The sequence below is a fragment of the Phascolarctos cinereus genome, unplaced genomic scaffold (assembly GCF_003287225.1).
Source record: "Phascolarctos cinereus isolate Bilbo 61053 unplaced genomic scaffold, phaCin_HiC Scaffold_7;HRSCAF=346, whole genome shotgun sequence".
Classification (NCBI taxonomy): Eukaryota; Metazoa; Chordata; class Mammalia; order Diprotodontia; family Phascolarctidae; genus Phascolarctos; species Phascolarctos cinereus.
The window spans coordinates 117,317,513-117,337,816 of record NW_027556180.1 but is presented as its reverse complement, the minus strand read 5'-3'; the positions used below and the strand labels follow the sequence as shown (position 1 = coordinate 117,337,816).

General features: G+C 37.9%; 1 protein-coding gene across 2 annotated transcripts in view; it reads right to left on the bottom strand.

Annotated features, from left to right (window-relative positions):
* The window catches only part of PIBF1 (progesterone immunomodulatory binding factor 1), a 302,692-nt gene that overhangs the window by 240,472 nt on the left and 41,916 nt on the right, over nt 1-20,304 (bottom strand). For both annotated transcript variants that reach the window (XM_020992445.2, XM_020992441.2), the window contains exons 7-9: nt 19,115-19,223; nt 17,828-18,009; nt 16,580-16,705 (exon numbers count right to left, since the gene is read on the bottom strand). In XM_020992445.2, coding sequence (XP_020848104.1) covers nt 16,580-16,705; nt 17,828-18,009; nt 19,115-19,223 — 417 coding nt within the window. The remainder of the gene's footprint in view (nt 1-16,579; nt 16,706-17,827; nt 18,010-19,114; nt 19,224-20,304) is intronic.

Genomic DNA, 20,304 nt, shown 5'->3' with positions numbered 1-20,304 from the left:
ATGTTATCATAACTATCCCAGAAACAGTTTCCTTAGTCTCTTACACATGGGGAACTACATGAGCAGAATTTTGCATGTGCTCATAAGGAATAAACTCATTGGCCAGTCATTCCCTCTGCATGAATTGGGAAAAGACTACATTTATGAGACTATAAACAAGTCAAAGAATGTGACTCAATCAGATCTTCTTCTAGGCTCATGGCTAACCTGGTCAAAGATAAAAAGAATAGGAGATGGAGCCAAGATGGTGGAGTAAAAGCAGTGACTTGCTTGCGCTCTCCCCCAAACCCCTCCATACACCTGTAAAAAATGGCTCTAAACAAATTCTAAAGCAGCAGAATTCACAAAAAGACAGAGTGAAACAAATTTCCAGCCCAACATAACTGGGATGGTTGATCAGAAAGGTCTATAGCACTGGGCTGGGAGAAAAATGCAGTTCAGCATGGGCACACAGGAAAGACCAGGCCTCAGTGAACCTGAAGCAGGCCTCAGGGGACTGAATCACGGGGAGCGGTGGTGGTTTCCAGACTTCTCAAACCACAAATGCCAAAGCCAACTTAGAAGGTTAGCAGGAAAAGCCGGTGACCATAGTGAGAGAGAGGCTCAGTTCCAACTCCTGTCCTGGTGCAGCCCCAGGGCGGTGGCTGCTTCCAGAGCTCTCGGCCTGCAAATTGAGGGGGAATCGAGTGGCTGACCAGAGGGGGATTGCAGGGATCTCTCTACTGGTGCAGGATTCTCTTGCTTTGCCTGTGCTTGGATCTGGGGCACAGTTTTTGGTGGAGGTCCTGGGGTAAGGAGGAGTGCTGGCATGGTAGAGCTTATAGTGGCAATGGAGATGGAATCCTCCTCACAATTCCAAGGCAGAAAAGAATGCCTATGGTCACTCACAGACCAGAGTACAGGCCAGGAAAGGAGTAAACACCTCGCCCTTGATCATAGCACCTTGGAAGAACTGAAAACTTACAGATTCCTAAAAGTATCTCTAAAAACACCTGAAGCTTGGGACAGTACACTCTCCACACTGGAAGCAGAGCCCTACCTTAGCAAAGCATTTAAAACTCAAGTAATTGGCTAGGATCATGAGCAAAGAGTGCAAAAAAAAAAAAAAGTCAGATCATAGAATCTTTCTTGGGTGACAAAGAAGATCAAAGCATACAACTAGAAGAAGACAACAAAAGTCAAAGCTCCTACATCCAAAGCCTCTAAGAAAAATAAGAATCAGTTCAGGCAAGGATTTTGAGAAGCAAGTAAGAGAAGTAGAGGAAAAACTGTAAAGAGAAATGAGAGTGATGCAAGAAAATCATGAAAAACAAGTCAGCAGCTTGCTAAAAGAGATCCCAAAAAATACTGAAGAAAATAACACCTTAAAAAATAGACTAACTCAAACGGCAAGAGGTCTAAAAAGCCAATGGGGAGAAGAATGTCTTAAAAAGCAGAACTGGCCAAATGGAAAAGGAAGCCCAAAAGCTCATTGCAGAAAATACTTCCTTAAAAATTAGAATAGAGCAACTGGAAGCTAGTGACTTTATGAGCAATCAAGACATTGTAAAACAAAACCAAAAGAATGAAAAAAATAGAAGACAACATGAAATATCTCATCGGAAAAACAACTCATCTGGAAAATAGATACAAGAGAGATAAGTTAAAAATTATTGGACTACCTGAAAACCATGATCAAAGAAAGAGCCTACACATCATCTTTCAAGACATTATCAAGGAAAACTGCCCTGATATTCTAGAACCAGAGGGCAAAATAGAAATGGAAAGAATCCACTGATCACCTCCTGAAAGAAATCTCCAAAGGAAAAGTCCTAGGAATATTTGTAGCCAAATTCCAGAGTTCCCAGGTCAAGGAGAAAACATTGCAAGCAGCCAAAAAGTGTTGTGGAAACACAGTCAGGACAACACAGGATTTAGCAGCTTCTACATTAAGGCACTGCAAGGCTTGGAACATGATATTCCAGAGGGCAAAGGACATAGGATTTCAGCCAACAATCACTTACCCAGCAAAACTGAGTATAATCCTTCAGGGGGAAAAAATGTGCATTCAGCAAAATAGAGGACTTTCAAGCATTCTTGATGAAAAGACCAGAGCTGAATAGAAACTTTAACTTTCAAATACAAGACTCAAGAGAAGCATGAAGAGGTAAACAGGAAAGAGAACTCACAAGGGACTTATTAAGGTTGAACTGTTTACAGTCTTATATGGAAAGATGATTTTTGTAACTCATGAGACCTTTGTCAGTATTAGGGTATTTGGAGGGAAAAAAAATTACATGTATAGATAGATTGATAGATAGAGGGGCACAGAGTGAGTTGAAGATGAATGAGTGATATCTGGAGAATAAAAATAAGGGGTGACAGAGGATTATACTGGAAGAAGAAGAAGAAAAGGAGAGGTAGAATGGGGTAAATTATCTCACATAAAGGCTTTTACAGTGGAGGGGAAGTAGGGGAAGGTGAGAGGGAATGAGTGAATCTTATTCTCATAGGATTTGGCTTAAGGAGGGAATAACATACACACTCAATTGGGTATGGAATGCTATCTTATCCTATAGGAAAATAGGTGGGAAGGGGATAAGAAAGCAGGGGGATGATAGAGGGGAGGGCAGATATGGGAGGGGGTAATCAGAAGCAAACACTTCTGAGGAGGGTCACTGTCAACAGAGAGAATAGAATAAACGGGAGGGGCAGGATAGAATTAAGGGAAATATACTTAGTTTTTCACAGCATGACTACTATGGAAGTGTTTGGCATGATTACACAAATATAACCTGATCAAGTTGCTTGCCATCTCAATGAGTATGGGTAGGGAGGGAGGAAGGAAAATTTGGAACTGAAAGTTTTAAAAACAAATGTTAAAAAATCATTTTCACATGCAACTGGGAAATAAGATATAGAGGCAATGGGGTATAGACATCTATCCTGCCGTACAGGAAAATAGAAGAGAAAGGGGATAAGAGAAGGGGGGGGCGGTGATAGAAGGGAGGGCAGATTAGGGGAAATGGTATTCTGAATGTACACTGTTTTGGGGTTAGGGGTGAGACGAGATGGAGAGAAAATTTGGAACTCAAAATCTTGTGGAAGTGACTGTTGAAAACTAAAAATAAATAAATTAATGAATCTCAAAAAAAAAAAGATAAAAAGAATCATGTTTAACAGGTAAAAAATAGGGTGGGAAAGATCTTAACAGAGGAAAAGGTTTATCATATATTCTTCTCAGAGACCAGTGATCTGGGAGCAGCTAGGTGGCAGTGGATAGAGTGCTGGCCCCAAAGTCAGGAGGACCTGGGTTCAAATCCAGCCTCAGACCAAACACTTGACACTTACTAGCTGTGTGACCCTGGGTAAGTCGCTTAACCCCAACTGCCTAAAACCAAAAAACAAACAAACAAAAAAAACAGAGACTAGTGATCCTTCTTTTATTTCTACATATTTCTTGTCTTTAAGATTGTGTTGGCCTGTTGAGAAGGCACGTTGTTGCCTTTTGCTTCTTTTTTGCCAAAATTTTATCCATTTCAATATTTTTGTGTTCTAAATCTATTAAATCTTTCACTTCTTTAAAAGAACATTCCACTGTGGATTCGATGTTTTCTAAGTGGGTTTTTAAATTCCACCTGTTCATTTTACTGAAGAGGAAAATGGAGCACAGGAAATTTAAGTAATTTTCTGAAGGTCACACAGCTTATAATTATAGAGGCCAGATTTGAACTTGAGTCTTCCTGATTCGAAGTCTAATGTCTTATCCACTAGGTCATGCTGTCTCTTACATTATGCACATGTGGTACATAATTGCTTCTGTGGATGTTTAGAAATTTAAAAGGATCTGGAGAAAGTGATGAATCCATCACCTTGTTGGTCACATAACCCAGAAAGTTAATGGAAAAAGGATATAATATTCTGTTTTATAATTTCTTGATTTCTCATAGAATCATTAGCTTCCATTTGCTCCATTCTAATTTTTAAGAATTATTTTCTTCAGTGAGTTTTGGGACCTCATTTTCCACTTGGCCAATTCTGCTTTTTAAGGCATTCTTCTCCTCACTGGCTTTTTGGACCTCTTTTGCCATTTGGGTTAGTCTATTTTTGAAGGTGTTATTTTTTTTCCCAGTATTTTTTTTGTGTCTCCTTTAGCAAGCTGTTTACTTTTTTTCCATGATTTTCTTGCCTCGTTCTCATTTCTCTTCTCAATTTTTCCTCTACTTCTCTTACTTGCTTTTCAAATCCTCTTCCATGGCCCGAGACCAATTCATATTTTTCTTGGAGGCTTTGGATGTAGGAGCTTTGACTGTTGTCTTCTTCTGGCTGTATGTTTTGCTCTTCTTTGTCACCAAAGTAAGATTCTATAGTCTGAGGCTTTTTTTTTCCTGATGTTTGCTCACATTCCCAGCCAATGACTTAAGTTTTACACTCTTTGTTAAGGTAGGGCTCTGCTTTGAGCGCAGAGAGTGTACTGTCCCAAGCTTCAGGGGTTTTGTGCAGCTGTTTTCAGATGTACTTCTAGAGGCCTGTAAATTTTCAGTTCTCCCAAGGTGGTATGATCAAAGGAGGGGTGTTTACTCCTTTCCTGGTCTGTGGTCTGGTCTATGAGTGACCACAAGCACTTTTCTGCCTTGGATCTGTGAAGCAAATTCCTTCTCCACCACTGCCATAAGCTCTGCTATGCCTCCTTGCTCAAGGATTGCCACCCAGGACTGCAATCCAGATCCAAGCATGGGCAAAGCAAGAGATTCTTGCCTTAGCACCAGCAAAGAGATCCCTGCAATCCCCCTCTGATCAGCTGCTCGATCGCCCCCACTACCTGTCGGCTGAGAGCTCTGGAAGGAGCTGCCATTGCCACTGCCGCCCTGGAGCTGAGCCAGGGCTGGGGCTGGACCATGCTCCTCTCTCACCTAGGCCTGACCTTCTAAGTTCTTTTTTGTGTTTGTGGGTTGAGAAGTCTAGAAACTACCACAGTTGCCTGTGATTCAGTCCTCTGAGGCCTGCTCTGGGTTTGCTGTTGCCCTGTCTTTGCACGTATTGCCCATGCTGAACTATGCTCCTCTCCTAGCCTAGTGCAATAGACCTTTCCCTTCAACCATCCCAGGCTGCCTTGGGCTAGAAATTTGTTTCACTTTGTCTTTCTGTGGGTTCTGCAGCTCTAGAATTTGTTTAGTGTCATTGTTTACAGTATTTGGAGGGATTTGGGTGAGAGGGAGAGCTCAAGCAAGTCACTGCTTTTACTCTGCCATCCTGGCTTCTCCTCTGGATAGAAACATTCCGGAGGAAACCAGGTGGTACAATGGATAGAACACAGAAAGACCTGAATTCATGTATAGGTGCAGGCACTTGCTAGCTGTGTGACACGGATGCGATGTAACTTAACATCTGTATTATTCTATTTCCTTAACTATAAAACAAGAATAATAATAGCACTACCTCTCAGGTTGCTGTGAATATAAAAGATATATCTATAAAGTGAGTAGGATTGGGGCTTGGAACATAGTAGGTGCTTAATAAATCTCTCTTGTATTGATTACAGGAAAATAATATTAATAATAGATATAAAACAATTGAGATTATTTAGTAAAGGATATGAAATAATTTAACAATGTTCTTCAAGATAATGTGGGTTGCTATTTTGAGAATAGTAAAAAAAGAAGGAATCACTGAACGTGAATTATTATTACCAATTCTATAAACCTATGCATGTCACACTCTTTGGGTCTCATTTTCCTTATCTATAATGTTAGACTAAATCTCCAAGAACACAATACAGGAAACTGCTTTTGTAGTTTTGTGGAAATTTAACCAGATTGGGAAAAGTGTAAAGAGGATGGGTAGAAATAGGAGTTCTTGGGTACAAGGAATAACAAGGGAGAAAGCTCCTTTTGTGTTCTTCTAGGGGTTGGGACATTGGTTTCCCCAGTTCCTCCTTTCATTAATATAACTTGGTTATTCAAAACAAGACTCTTCTTGCCAGAGGGAAAACAGAACTTAACTCTCACAGCTTCTACCCACTTCAATGGGTTACAATTGCTAACAACAACAGAAATAGAAAGGCTCTTTTCAATGTCGCTCCATTCTCTTTTTTCAGCTTCTCACATTGGCCCCTATAGAAAACTAAAGATACAAACAGGTGAAAATGGGGACACGTAAAGAAGTGGGAAGGGTGTTGTTAGACAAGAGAAGAGAGACTGGAGAGGCTAAATACTAAACCAATGCTTGAACAAAGGCAATGATAGAAGGATAAAGCAGAGGACTGCCATCTGACTGTGAGAGATGATCTCTCAGAAGTGAAGCCTCCTCAAAGGGTCATTAGGTCTTGTTAATGGTTCTGGTATTGTTGCTTTTGAGTGGCACGTGTGTAAGACCCCCTCAGAATACAAGATCCCTTCCCCTAGCTGTCTCCCTCCCCTACTGTTAGATAGTGTTAGCAGAAAATTCCTGAGCCATAAGAGCATCCTACCTATCTCACTGCTAGCTCATTATATGACCTTGGGTAAAAGGCTGCTGAAACTGTGAGGCCCTGAAAAGGGGAACATGCTAACATAATTTCTATACCTCTTTGTTCTCTCTGTTACTGGGGTGGTTTTTACATGAATAGATTGTACACCTGAAGCTCAGCCAATGAGCCAATGGGAAGGGGGTTAGGGTGGGCTGCTGTGTTAGGGTCCATATAATCTTGCCTTTAACAAAGAGCACCACACTCTTGGGGCAGCTTAGGCAGCACAGAAGTGCCCTTTCTCGAGAAAGTCAATAAAGAGATTCCTCCTTTTTGCAAACTTTTGTCAAAACTATGGTTTTTAATTTGGGTAGGTGGTCTCTGTCCCACACATGACCTTTTCAATTTTCAATCCCAGTTTCCTGAGAATAATGGAGAGAGAATCCTGGGCAGTATGGTATTTACAATGGAAAAAGAAGGAGAAGAGAAAATACCAAGCAGCAGAAGTTGCCATGAAAAGAGTTCCTATAAAGTCTGTGACAATTCAAGTACATATTCATTGACTGATATTAATGGGTCATACCTATTAATAGGTAGGCAGATAAATTATGTTACCTATTGCTATATTCACAAAGTGGCAACTAAAGAGTTACTTATAAAGGCATACTCTTCAAAAGTAATTTAATTTATTGAGATGACAGAGAAGAGCTTCTTAAAGTTTTTCCATAAAAAGGCTTTTAAAAAAATTATAAAGATATCTGGTGAGATATGAACAAGAAAAAGATTTTTTGGCAAAAACAAAGAAATGCACTTTTAAAATGACAAATGGAAATTCTGAAAATTGGTTCCAGTAATATACAAAATACCTTCAATTGTAATGCATTATATCTTTTCAACTAACCTCCATAAATAAACTTGGATTTAAAGGTGTTTTACATCACAGCAAGTTTCTGCAAGAAGTGCTAAAGCTTTTTCTTGGGGACTTGGAAAGTGATATAATTTGTGGTCAAGATAGCTTTTGTTGATATGGTAGAAAAAATGAAAAAAATTCACTAGAGTGACACCAATTATTGTACTTAAAAGCATCCTCTTTGTATCTTTTTCTACTTCCTAACCTGACAGACAAAACTACTATAAAACTACTTAAAAATGGAACTCCACATTCTGTGAAGTTGCAATAACATTATACAGCCTTTTGACAAACACATTTGTTGATCTATATTCACCTACATATCTTATTCTTTAGTCAAAATTTTCTTTTTGCAATATGTTGTTTGTATTCTTACAGTAATAATAATGCCTATTTTGTGGTTTCACTTCCCCAAGATGTTAACATTTCATCTCATTTTGTAATCACCATATCCCCTTCTCCATAGAAAGCAAAGAGTTTCCTCAGTTTCAGGGACTGAGAAAGTATAACTCCAAGAAAATTTACTAAAAATCCTTTCTGTCCACGTAGATGATTAGTTTGTTCATGGAATAATAGGGATGTTCACATGTGGATACGAATAACTGCTCATTTTCAAAAGTGCCTTTCATTGTCACAAATGATTCTATAAAATAAGAAGCCTACTTTTAAAACATTGCTCATTTTAGTTGGACTAAAGTGATAGAATCAAAATGATAGGATAACAAAATGGTGGAATTATTTCTTTAAGTTTCATAAAATTCAAAAATCTACTAAAAGGCAAAATAATGTTAAAATGTTAAGTAATACAACTATTTGAGAGCTCCACATGAGTTCAACAGATAATGCAATACAGTTCCCTTCTCTTGGTGGAGAAGTAGGGGACTATTTTGGGAGAACATTCTAAGACAAGTCATTAAGTCTGCTGTTTTTGCTGTTATCTGCTTGTGTTGTTGTTTCTTTGTTACAAAGAAGGGTTCAATTTTGGGGCAGGGAGTAGGATTTATCCAGAAATGATGATATAAAAGCAAAAGATGTCAATAAAATGCAACAAGCTCAAGTCTACAGGACCTAGTGTTCTATAAGGATGTGGTAGATATGCTTGTTTATCCACTGTTAATGATTTTTGAAAGATCATAGTAATTATGAGAGGTATTGCAGGATAAAAGGGCAAATGTTACATTTTTTTTTATAAAGGAATAGACTGTAGTCCGCAAACTATGACTGAACTTGATTTCAATTACTGACAAAATTCTAGAACATATCATAAAAGGTATGGCAAGAATCAAGTTCTTTTTCCTAGAAAAAAGGGCCAAATACAGCTTTATCAAAAACAGATCATGCTATGTTAACTTCATTTATTTTCTGACAGTGCTCCAAGACTCATAGATAAGGGGAATGCCGTAGGTATAGTTACCTGAATGTTAGCAAAAAAGTTGATCAAAGGGTCTTGTGCTATTTTTGTGGAAAAGATGGTTCTATGTGGGCTATATGATATTGCTGTTCAGTTGTTTCAGCCATGCCCAACTCTTCATGATGCTATTTGGGGTTTTCTTGGCAAAGATATTGTAGTGGCTTGCTATTTTCTTCACCAGCTCATTTTATAGATGAAGAAATTGAGGCAAACAGCATTGAGTGATTTGTCCAGGGTCACATAGCTAGTAAGTATCTGAGGACACTTCTAGGTCTTCCCAACTCTGGGCCCGGTTATCTTTCCACTGTGCCACCTTACTGTCCCACACATTTGGTCAGGCCCAAGGAGTGGTAATTTGATGGTGTGGTATCAGCACACAAAGACAGATCAAGTTTTAGCTTGGCCCTGTGTCATGTAACATTTTCATTATGAATTAAAGGCAAAGGTGGAATACTCATCAAATCTTGGCGGGGTAGCTAATGGTTTAGTTGATAGTGTCAGGATCCCAAAAGCTCCAGATGGGCTAGAACACTGCGGTGAATCTAATGATAAAATGTAACAGGAATAACCATGAAGACCTTGGGTTCCAAAAACTCAACTTCATAAGATAGGAGAGGTGTGATTAGATAGCTCATTTGAAAAAGAAGGAGAGTGTAAGTATGTTTCAAGCTCACTATTGCATCAAGAGTGTGACACAATAGCCAGAACACCTAATTCAGTCTTAGGGTGCATGAAGACAGGCACAGTGTCCAGGACTAGGGAAGTTGCAACTTAATCCAGTAGAGTGTTGTGCTCAGTTCTGGAAATGACATTTTAGAAAGAACACTGATGAATTGTAGTGTGGCACTGATGAAGTATAATTTGATGAACTGTAAGAAAGCAGCTAGAATGGCGATAGGCTTTGTGGTCCTGCTGTATGAGGTTCAATTTAAAGAACTTGGAATGTTTAGTTTGGAGTTTTGAAGACTGGGAAACATGGTTGTCTACTACTCTGTTGTGAATAACACATCCCCTTGATTCCCTGCTTACTTTGCTTATGATTTAGGGAAAACACGAATTACTATTTTATAAAGTGAGTGAGCTGGATTAGATCAATGATTCTCCAAGCACAGGATCCAAAGATCCAAAGTTGCACCAAGCATTTCATTCATTTTTAACTCCAACAAAACAGATAGTAAGGCTCAGTATCATAAGTAAGAAAACATATCTCCTAAAGACCAAACATCTCACAATATGCACAATATTGTTTAAAAATATAAGTAGATGCTATTATGATAAAACTCAAAATTATTTAAAAGCATCACTCAATTAATAGCAACTTTGGCTCACCATATATTTTTTTTGACGTCAAGGCAATTGAGGTTAAGTGGTTTTTCCATGGTCACACAGTAGTAAGTGTCAAGTGTCTTGAGGCTGAATTTGAATTCAGGTCCTCCTGACTCCAGGGCCAGTGCTCTATCCACTTTGCCACCTACCTGCCCCCACCATGTATAGTCTTAACCAACAGATGATAATAAAGAATCATATGACAAATGTAGGTTTTGCCACTAATATTGTGTGGAGATATGACATTTTTTAATATTAAAAAGGGCAAAAAAAAAGGGCACAAACAGCCTACAACTAATAAAAATTAAGGCTAAATTTCAGGCTTTGTTTTGAGTTTGCTGTTTATTGTACATACACTCAAAATCTTAACGCTAATCAAAGGAAATGTTCCTTCTATGTTAATTACACAAAGTGTAATAGGCAAATGACATGCATTCAGCATAGTAAAAAGCTAGTACCATTTGTTACACTCATTAGTTGGCTAAAATGAGGTACTTATTTCTTATGAGGATATCCTGTAGAGCATTTTAAAATGAAGTCAAAATATGTCAACTACACTCTGAATTTCAAATACTTCCACAAAAGATTAGAGATTATCATCTTTTTTTTTTGAGGAAGAGTTTTTTTTTTTAAGCATTAATACCAAAACTCACTTAAACCTCTCAAGCAGGTAGATTGAGGGGAAATTAATTAGATAATGGACCCATTCAAAATTAGTTTCCCTTACACCATAATAATTCTATGAACTAATCCTTTCAAGCAGGCTATCAAGCAAATGATATATTAAATATAATTAATATAATCCACACTTCTAGTAAACTGCTTTATCTACTATATTTCTTATGGGCTTAATTTCATATGCATATCTTATTTAATGGTACTGACAGAACTTTCAATAACAGAATATATTAGGCAATAACTTAGAATTAAAGAAAGAAGTTTATCTTAATTGTGACTTTGCCACAGACTTCTTGGGTAACTATAGGCAAAAATCACCTACTTCCCTTTTGGTCTTAGATTTCCTATTTATGAAATACAGTATGTAAACATTTCATTGTTACTTCCCACTACAGGCAAGGGATTCAGAAGGGAACAGTTAACTGAGGATGTAAACATCTGGCTAAGAGGGTGATGTCTGAAAATGGGATTTGAATTTCTGGACCATGCATTAAAATATGAGAATGACAAACTTCTGGTCAGGGAGCTCAAAAGAATTTGGTTTAACTACATAGCCAGAAAAAACTAAGTAGATGATTAATTGTAGGGACTATAATATTCAGTTGGATGGATGATTCCTAGAGCCTTTCTGTGTACACACACACACACACACACACACACACACACACACACACACACACACATACGTGCGCGCGCGCGCACGTACACATCCTGCATAGACATTACAAATTGAGGGAGGGGGGAGAGAAGCATGGTCTAGTCATGTGATGAATCTTAATAATAAACAGCATATAGCCATATGCTAAATGTTAGGTGTCCTTGTACTATCAAAAGAAAGCAATGAGTGGACTCTTTGTGATTAATTTATTGAAGGATATAGTCAAGAATCACAAAGAATGGTAAGGCATCGATGGGTTGTGATCTGAACTACTGATTTGCCAGAGTTATCAAGGAAAACTATACTAATAATTACAGATAGCCAAAATGGAATGGGCTGCCTTAAAGGATAGTAGATTCTCACTCATTAAGTAACCACCTGTCTGGCACACTGTATTGGCAGCATGGTGTAATGGACAGAGAACTGGTTGTGGAGGTAGAAAGACCTAGTTTCAAGCTGTCTCTGACACTTTGTAATTGTATAATCCTAGGCAGGTCCCTTAGCAAAATGAGAGGCTATACTTCAAGGTCTCTAAGGCCCTTTCCAACTATAAGTCTGTGATTCTAGGATCCTAGTAAAAACCCTTTTTTCAGGTATAGGCTGGACTAGATGGCTACTTTCAAATCTCAAATTCTTTGATTTTATTAGTTGGGCCCTGAAAAAAAGGGAATCTATTGACTTTTCCAAGGTCACACAGTGATTAAGTAAACCATACAAGAATGAAGAGGTAAATCAGAGACAGACTGTAGCAGGCTCTGAATGGCAGGATAAGGCGTTTATATACTAATTGACAGGCTGAGGAGCCACTCGAAGTTTGTGAGGAATCAAATAATCAGAGCAGTGAATTAGTTGAGTTACTTTGTCAAGAATGTGAAGGATGGATTGAAGAACGTATATACTGGGGGCTTATTCTATTCTACTGGTATTAGAAAATATTGGGGGTTTTTTTGTAATATTTTCCTGTATTACACGTAAGAAGGCTGAACTTAAACTAAACAAACCTAATTTAAAGTAAGATTCATTGAAAAGTGATCAGCAATTTCATGGTCCTAAGACAAATAAAGCACTCAAACAGATCTATGATATTATCAATTCAAGATTTTCTACCAATGATGCAAACCATCCAAAGTAAAGAACGTCATGAAAGGAACATATGAGAAAGAAAAGATGGGCCAGTCACATGGACAGAGGGATGATAAATGGATAGTAAGAGTGTACCATTGGTTCCTGTGAAAGATGGGAGAAACTAAGAGCTCCAGATGCTGGATGGGTGCTCTGTAGTGGCCTTTTGGGAGGACATTGATATGCAAGTATGGATGGGTTGTGACCTCTATTGCTGGAAGGAACTCTTAGAGCCTAGGCCAGTGACCTATGAGACCCATGCTATTCATCTACTAGATATTGCTCAAAGTTAGTTGAAATAATTGAATCAAATCATTAATAATCCAGTGAGATATGACAGCCTCTTTCATTTGTATTTGTATCCCTAACGTCTAGTACAGTACCTAGTGCATGCTAGACTCTCGATAAAAAGTAACTTATGTCTATACAATGGCCAATTCTCAGCGCTAAATCTTTTTTAAAAATTAATTAATTTTAGTTTTCAACATTCACTTCCACAAGATTTTGAGTTCCAAATTTTCTCCTCATCTTTCTCCTCCCCCCACCCCAAGATGATGTGCATTCTAAATACCCCTTCCCCCAATTTTCCCTCCCTTTTATCACCCCACCCCTCTTCTCTTATCCTCTTCCCCTTCTATTTTCCTGTATGGCAGGACAGATTTCTATACCCCTTTGCCTGTACGTCTTATTTCCAAGTTGCATGTAAATACAAATTTTTAACATTTGTTTTTAAAACTTTGAGTTCCAAATTGTCTCCCTCCCTCCTTCCCTATCCATCTTCATTGAGAAGGCAAGCAATTTGATATAGGTTATACAAGTGTAGTCATGCAAAACACTTCCAATAATAGTCATGTTGTGAAAAGACTAACTATATTTCCCTCCATCCTATGTCACCTCCCGTTTATTCTATTCTCTTCTTTGACCCTGTCCCTCCTCAAAAGTGTTTGCTTCTGATGACCCTCTCCCTAAATCTGCCCTCCTTTCTATCAACCCCCCATTTCTTATCTCCTTCCCCCCTATTTTCCTGTAAGGCAAGATAGATTTCCATACCCAACTAAATGTATATGTTATTCCCTCCTTAAGCCAAATCCAATGAGAATAAGGTTCACTCATTCTCCCTCACCTCCCCCCTCTTCCCCTCCACTGTAAAAGCTTTTTCTTGCCTCTTTTATGTGAGATAATTTACCCCATTCTACCTCTCCCTTTCTCCTTCTCCCAGTATAATCCTATCTCACCCCTTAATTTTATTTTTTAGATATCATCCCTTCATATTCAACTCACCCTATGCCATGTGTGTGTGTGTGTATGTGTGTGTATACATATATATACATATGTGTATGTATATATATATATATATACACACACATATATATATACACATATATGTATGTATATATATACATATATATATACACACACACACACACACACATATATATATATATATATACACACACACACACACATATATACCTTCCAACTACCCTAGTACTACGAAAGGTCTCATGAGTTACAAATATCATACTTCCAATGCAGGAATATAAACAGTTCAACCTTAATAAATCCCTTATGATTTCTCTTTCCTGTTTACTTTTTCATACTTCTCTTGAGTCTTGTATTTGAAAGTCAAATTTTCTATTTAGCTGTGGTTTATTCATCAAGAGTGCTTGAAAGTCCTCTATTTCACTGAATTTCTATTTTTTCCCCTGAAGGATTATACTCAGATTTGCTGGGGAGGTGATTCTAGGCTGTACTCCTAGCTCCTTTGACCTCTGGAATATCATCTTCCAAGCCCTGCAGTCCCTTAATGTAAAGGCTGCTAAATACTGTTGTTACCCTGATTGTGTTTCCATAATACTTGAATTGTTTCTTTTTGGCTACTTGTAATGTTTTCTCCTTGACTTGGGAACTCTGGAATTTGGCTACAATATTCCTAGGACTTTTCCATTGGAGAGCTCTTTCAGGTGGTGATCAGTGGATTCTTTCCATTTTACCCTCATTTTACCCTCTGGTTCTAGAATATCAGGGCAGTTTTCCTTGATAATGTCTTGAAAGATGATGTCTAGGCTCTTTTTTTGATCATGGTTTTCAAGCAGTCCAATAATTTTTAAATTATCTCTCCCGGATCTATTTTCCAGATGAGTTGTTTTTCCAATGAGATATTTCACATTGTCTTCTATTTTTTTTCATTCTTTTGGCTTTGTTTTATAATTTCTTGATGTCTCATAAAGTCATTAGCTTCCATTTGCTCCATTTTAACTTTTAAGGAAGTATTTTTTTTCAGTGAGTTTTTGGACTACCTTTTCCATTTGGCCAATTCTGCTTTTTTAAGACATTCTTTTCCTCATTGACTTTTTGGATCTCTTTTGCCATTTGGGTTAGTCTATTTTTTAAGGTGTTATTTTCTTCAGTATATTTTTGGGTCTCTTTCAGCAAGCTGCTGACTTGTTTTTCATGATTTTCTTGCATTACTCTCATTTCTCTTCCCAATTTTTCCTCTGCTTCTCTTACTTGCTTTTCAAAATTTTTGAGCTCTTCCACAGCCTGGGACCAATTTATATTTTTTTCTTTGAGGCTTTGGATGTAGGAGCTTTGACTTTGTTGTCTTCTTCTGGTTGTATGTTTTGCTCTTGTCACCAAACTAAGATTCTATGGTTTGACTTTTTTTTGTGCAGTTTGCTCATGATCCCAGCCAATTACTTAACTTACAACCTCTTTGTTAAGGTAGGGCTCTGCTTCCAGTGTGGAGGGTGTACTGTTCCAAGCTTCAGGGGTTTTTGCAATTTTGCAATTTCAGTTCTTCCAAGGTGGTATGATCAAAGGAGAAGTGTTTACTCCTTTCCTGGCCTGTGCTCTGGTCTATGAGTGACCATAAGCACACTTTTCTGCCTTGGGAATTGTGAGGAGCATTCCTTCTCCACCGCCACAAGGTCCACCATGCCAGTGCTCCTCCTTGCCAGAGGACGGTCACCCAGATCCAAGCATGGGTAAAGCAAGAGAATCCTGCCTCAGCACCAGCAAAGAGATCCCTGCAGTCCCCCTCTGATCAGCTGCTCAATTCCCCCACCTTCCGGAGCTGAGAGCTCCAGAAGCAACCACTGCCTCTGTGGCCACCACTCCGGGGCAGCCAGGGCCAGGGCAGGACTGTGCTTCTCTCTCACTCAGCTCCAACAGACCTTTCCCACAGACCTTCTAAGTTCTCTTTGGTGTTTGTGGGGGTTAGAAGTTTGGAAACCGCCACAGCTTCCTGTGATTCAGTCCCCTGAGGCCTGTTCTGGGTTTCCTCTGGCCCAGTCTTTGCTTTCATGCCCAAGCTGAACTGTGCTCCAATTCCAGCCCAGTGCAACAGACCTTTCCTATCAACCATCCAAGTCGTCTTGGGCTGGAAATTTGGTTCACTCTGTCTTTTTGTGGGTTCTGCTGCTCTAGAATTTGTTTAGAGTCATTTTTTTACAGGTATTTGAAGGGGTTTGGGAGAAAGCTCAAGCAAGTCACTGCTTTTATTCTGCCATCTTGATCCCATTTCCCTTCAGCGATAAATCTTAATGTGATACCTTTGTGACTCATTGTATAAGGAGGCACTAGCAATATTTTCATGGCACCATTTCAGGACAGAAGAGTTCACAAGGGCATAAGTTAGAAGACCATTGGTAGTATTAATGACTGCTAAACCCACAACTATCTGAACATAAATAAAGTCATCCAGGAGTTTGGGAATGAAAGTAAAGTTGTAACAGAACTGTTGGGTTGATATGTGGTAAAAGGAAAGTTAAGCCATAGTAAAGGGCTGGTCTGCCATGTAAGACATTATAAATCTATGCCCAATATGACTGAGGTTTACCAAATTTTACTCTAAGTTATCAGGCACTGTTGCCACAAAGACATTATTTCAATTAGTTGAAAACAATCATTTCTATACTTTAGAATATGTATATTTGAGACATTTTCCCCCCCAAACCCCAAAGAAATATAACTTAATTCCTTCAAAACTACTCTTTCCTTTAAGCATGGAGAAACAAAATGTGATTTAACTGAGATTTTTGATCTTACCTATTCTCACGTTCATACATCTCCTTTGAGGTGCTTCTAAGGTGTTCAATTTCTTGATTCATTTTGAGTTTGATTTGTTCAAGTTCATCACGTAGTTTATTTTCATATTCTGTTTTATAAAGGTCTCTATAAGTATTTGAAAAGAAAGAGAAATGTTATTAATTTAAGACAGCTATACCTCCAGGAAAGATGCTATTATGTCATATATGTTTTATGTTACACTTTTTGCTAAAGTTGGCTGTGTACCATGACTCTCTAATTTAGAAAATTCTATGACTCTTACCTAAGATCTCAACTTGCTAAACACATTTGCCTTTTATTCTTGGTGCCAACATAAAATATCAATAATTTCTGTGTTCTGATCTTCTAATATTTTACTAATGGTATGTATATATTCCTATAGGCCTAGATATTCCTGCGTATGGTATGTCTATGTCTTTCATTTAAAAATAATAACTTTGTTGTTTTTCCCTATAGAGGGGGTGAGAAGAATTCTAGGATGTGGGGGGCAGGAGAAGAGTCAGTGGACAGCGAGGGATATGATTAAGACATGATTTTCCCATGTACTAGTACCCCTTTTTGTAACACAAAGATTATAGGAGTTTCTACATAATAAGGAGGGCTTTATTTTATGTGCATTGTTAGTGCCTAATCCATTTCTCTGGCTAAATGAAAATTCAAAGACAGGATACTTATGATATGCATTCTATTTTCCATAAACAAGCAACAAAAAATGCCCCTTATATAACCAAATTCTTTTTAAATCAAAATCTTAGAGGCAGGAGATTTTAAAATGCTGTGTCAAAATGAAATGAAACAGTTGCAAGCTTATTCCTGTTGCCTTAGGAAAAGATAAGATTTTCATATTGGGAAAAACAAATAACAGTGCCTAGAAAGAACAATTAGCCTAAGTACAACTTCTGTGGAAGTAAAATAAAGTGTCAGTCTAATGATTACGTACAGAACAGGAAAATAAAATCACTACCTTTCCCCCAAAGGTCATTTCCCTTAAGAAGCGAAGGAAAGGAGGGGGGGAGGGCAGCTAGGTGGCGCAGTGGATAGAGCACCGGCCCTGGATCCAGGAGGACCTGAGTTCAAATCCGGCCTCAGACACATAACACTTACTAGCTGTGTGACCCTGGGCAAGTCACTTAACCCCACTGCCTAAAATACCCCCCCCAAAAAAAAGAAGCGAAGGAAGGACTAAGACAGTAGCATTTTAGCATACAGAAAATAAGTAAAACTTGCCTGGAGGTCACATATTTTTCATACATTTCCTCTCTAGCCTTTTTGGCTTCCTCAAGCTGAACTTGAAGTCTTTCAAGGCGATCTTCTTCATGGGCACAACGTATATTAAGTTCCATGTTTTGGTGATTAAGGTACTCTTTATCCTTTTGTAGCAAAGTAAGAGACTGCTGTAAGGTTGCAACCTATGGACAAAAAAAATGTTCAACAGGATATGGATTTTTATTGTCTATAGACCTGGCAGGTCTAAGATACTTTACATACCTACAATTTTAGTCAGGAGAGAATTTACTTCAGTTATTCAATTCTGACCTCTTTAAAAAAAAATTTATGTAATTTTTTTTTGATCACATTTTGAGTTCTGTTAACTTTCTCCTTCTCAACCCCACGTTAGAGGCCACTATCTGATACAGATATACATAAATACATACATACACATACATGTATGCAAATATATAGGTATGGAAACCATATTATGCATGCTTCTATTTATCAGGTCTTTCTCTGGAGGTGGACAGTACTTTCCTTCATAGGTCCTTTGTCTTTGATTTGAATATTTATAATACTCAGAACAGCTTAGTTATTCACATACTCTTTGAACAATATTCTGTTACTATATACAACATTTCTCCTGGTTCTGCTCATTTTACTCTTCATTATTTCAGGCAAATCTTTCCATGTTTTTCTAAAATCAGCCTGCTCATCATTTCTTACTGCACAGTAACATTCCATCATAACCATATACCACACAACTTGTTTAGCTATTCCCCAATTGATCCCCTCAGTTTCCAGTTCTTTGCCACCACAAAGACAGCTGCTATAAATATTTTAAAACGCATAGGTTCTTTTCCTTTTCCCCCTGCTAGGTCAGAGGGTATACACAGTTTTATAACTCTCTGGGCATAATTCTAGATGGCTTTCCAAAATGGTTAGATCAGTTCACAGTTCCACCAGAAGTGTATTGGTGTCTCAATTTTTCTACATCCCCTGTGTCATCTTCCCCTTCTACCGTTTTAGATTTTGGCTTAATTTTTAAACATGTGACTGGGTTATTTTCCTTTTTCTTTTGCACTTTCATTTATCATGTAAAACAATAATACAATTAATGAAGACAACCAAATAAACGCCTATGTTACAATTTCCCACTGGAAAATCGTGCAATAGAAATAATTCTCTTAAGGAAACTACATCAAAAATAACTTCTCTTCTACAAACGCCACCCAGAACCCTTATTAATTTAGTAAGTAAAACTATTCTAAAATGTACACATGATTGGACCCAAAAGCTTACCTCTTTTGACAAGTCATTTCTTTCTTTAGTTTGTGCTTTATAAGAAGCTTCTAAGATTTCATGTTTCCGTCTAAAATCAGATAATTCTTGTTCAAGTGCATCCCGATCACTGAAAAAATGGTAAATTGGGATATATTTGTGACTATCTGTCACTTCTTAAATTCTATGTTCGGATTCAACCATTAAAGTAGATTTTATAGGTTTGATTTTTTAAAGAATTGGTCATATAGTTTTGAGAAAAGCTAAACCTACAATTCAGTTATACAGACACCAAATGACATGGTGCCTTTGTGTTAAGGTACAAACTAAAATGATAGAACAACAGAACTTTAGAGACTGAAGGGGCTGTGAACACACTGGGGTTTGGAACAACTCCCTTTTTTTAAATGAGGAAATTGGGTCCACTAGGGGTATGCAATTTACCTAAAGTTAATGAAAAAACTAGGGGAGCTAGGTAGCACAATGAGTACAGTGCTGAGTTTGCAGTCAGAAAGACTTCTTTTCCGGAGTTCAAATGTGGCATCAGATACTTACTGGCTGTGTGACCCTGGCCAAGTCACTTAGCCCTGTTTGCCTCCGTTTCCTCATCTGTAAAATGAGCTGGAGAAGGAAATGGCAAACCACTTCAGTATCTTTGCCAAGAAAATCCCAAATGGGGTCACAAAGAGTCAGACATGACTGAAAAATGACTGAACACAACAGAAAAACTGGGACAGAAACACAATTAAGACAGGGCTCTTTGTTCAAACCCTTAAAACAAAGCTATAACCATGCATTTTCAAATTTTCTTATAACATTATGAACACTTTTATAATAAAAAATGTATTATTTTACTAAAACAAAAGAATTTAAGTAACCTTACTAGTAAAGTATTCTCAAAAAGCAAGAGAAATGAATGTCTATGATAATGTTCAGTATATTTTCTAGTTATCTTTAACTTTTCCTTTTTCTATTAATCCTACATCTTATCTTAGAGTCAAAACCTCTTCAGGACTATTCTTTATTTTTAGCCTTCAGGACAGTTTGATGTCAAAAATTCCTACACAGCCTATCTTTAGTGCTACTATGGGGAACAGAGCTTCAGAAATTATTTCTGTGAGTGTTCTGTTCATAGCAATTTCTGAAGTCATAACTTACAGATTTTTGGCCTCTGAATTTGGAGTTCCTCCTTTCTTTGCTCTACATAAAAG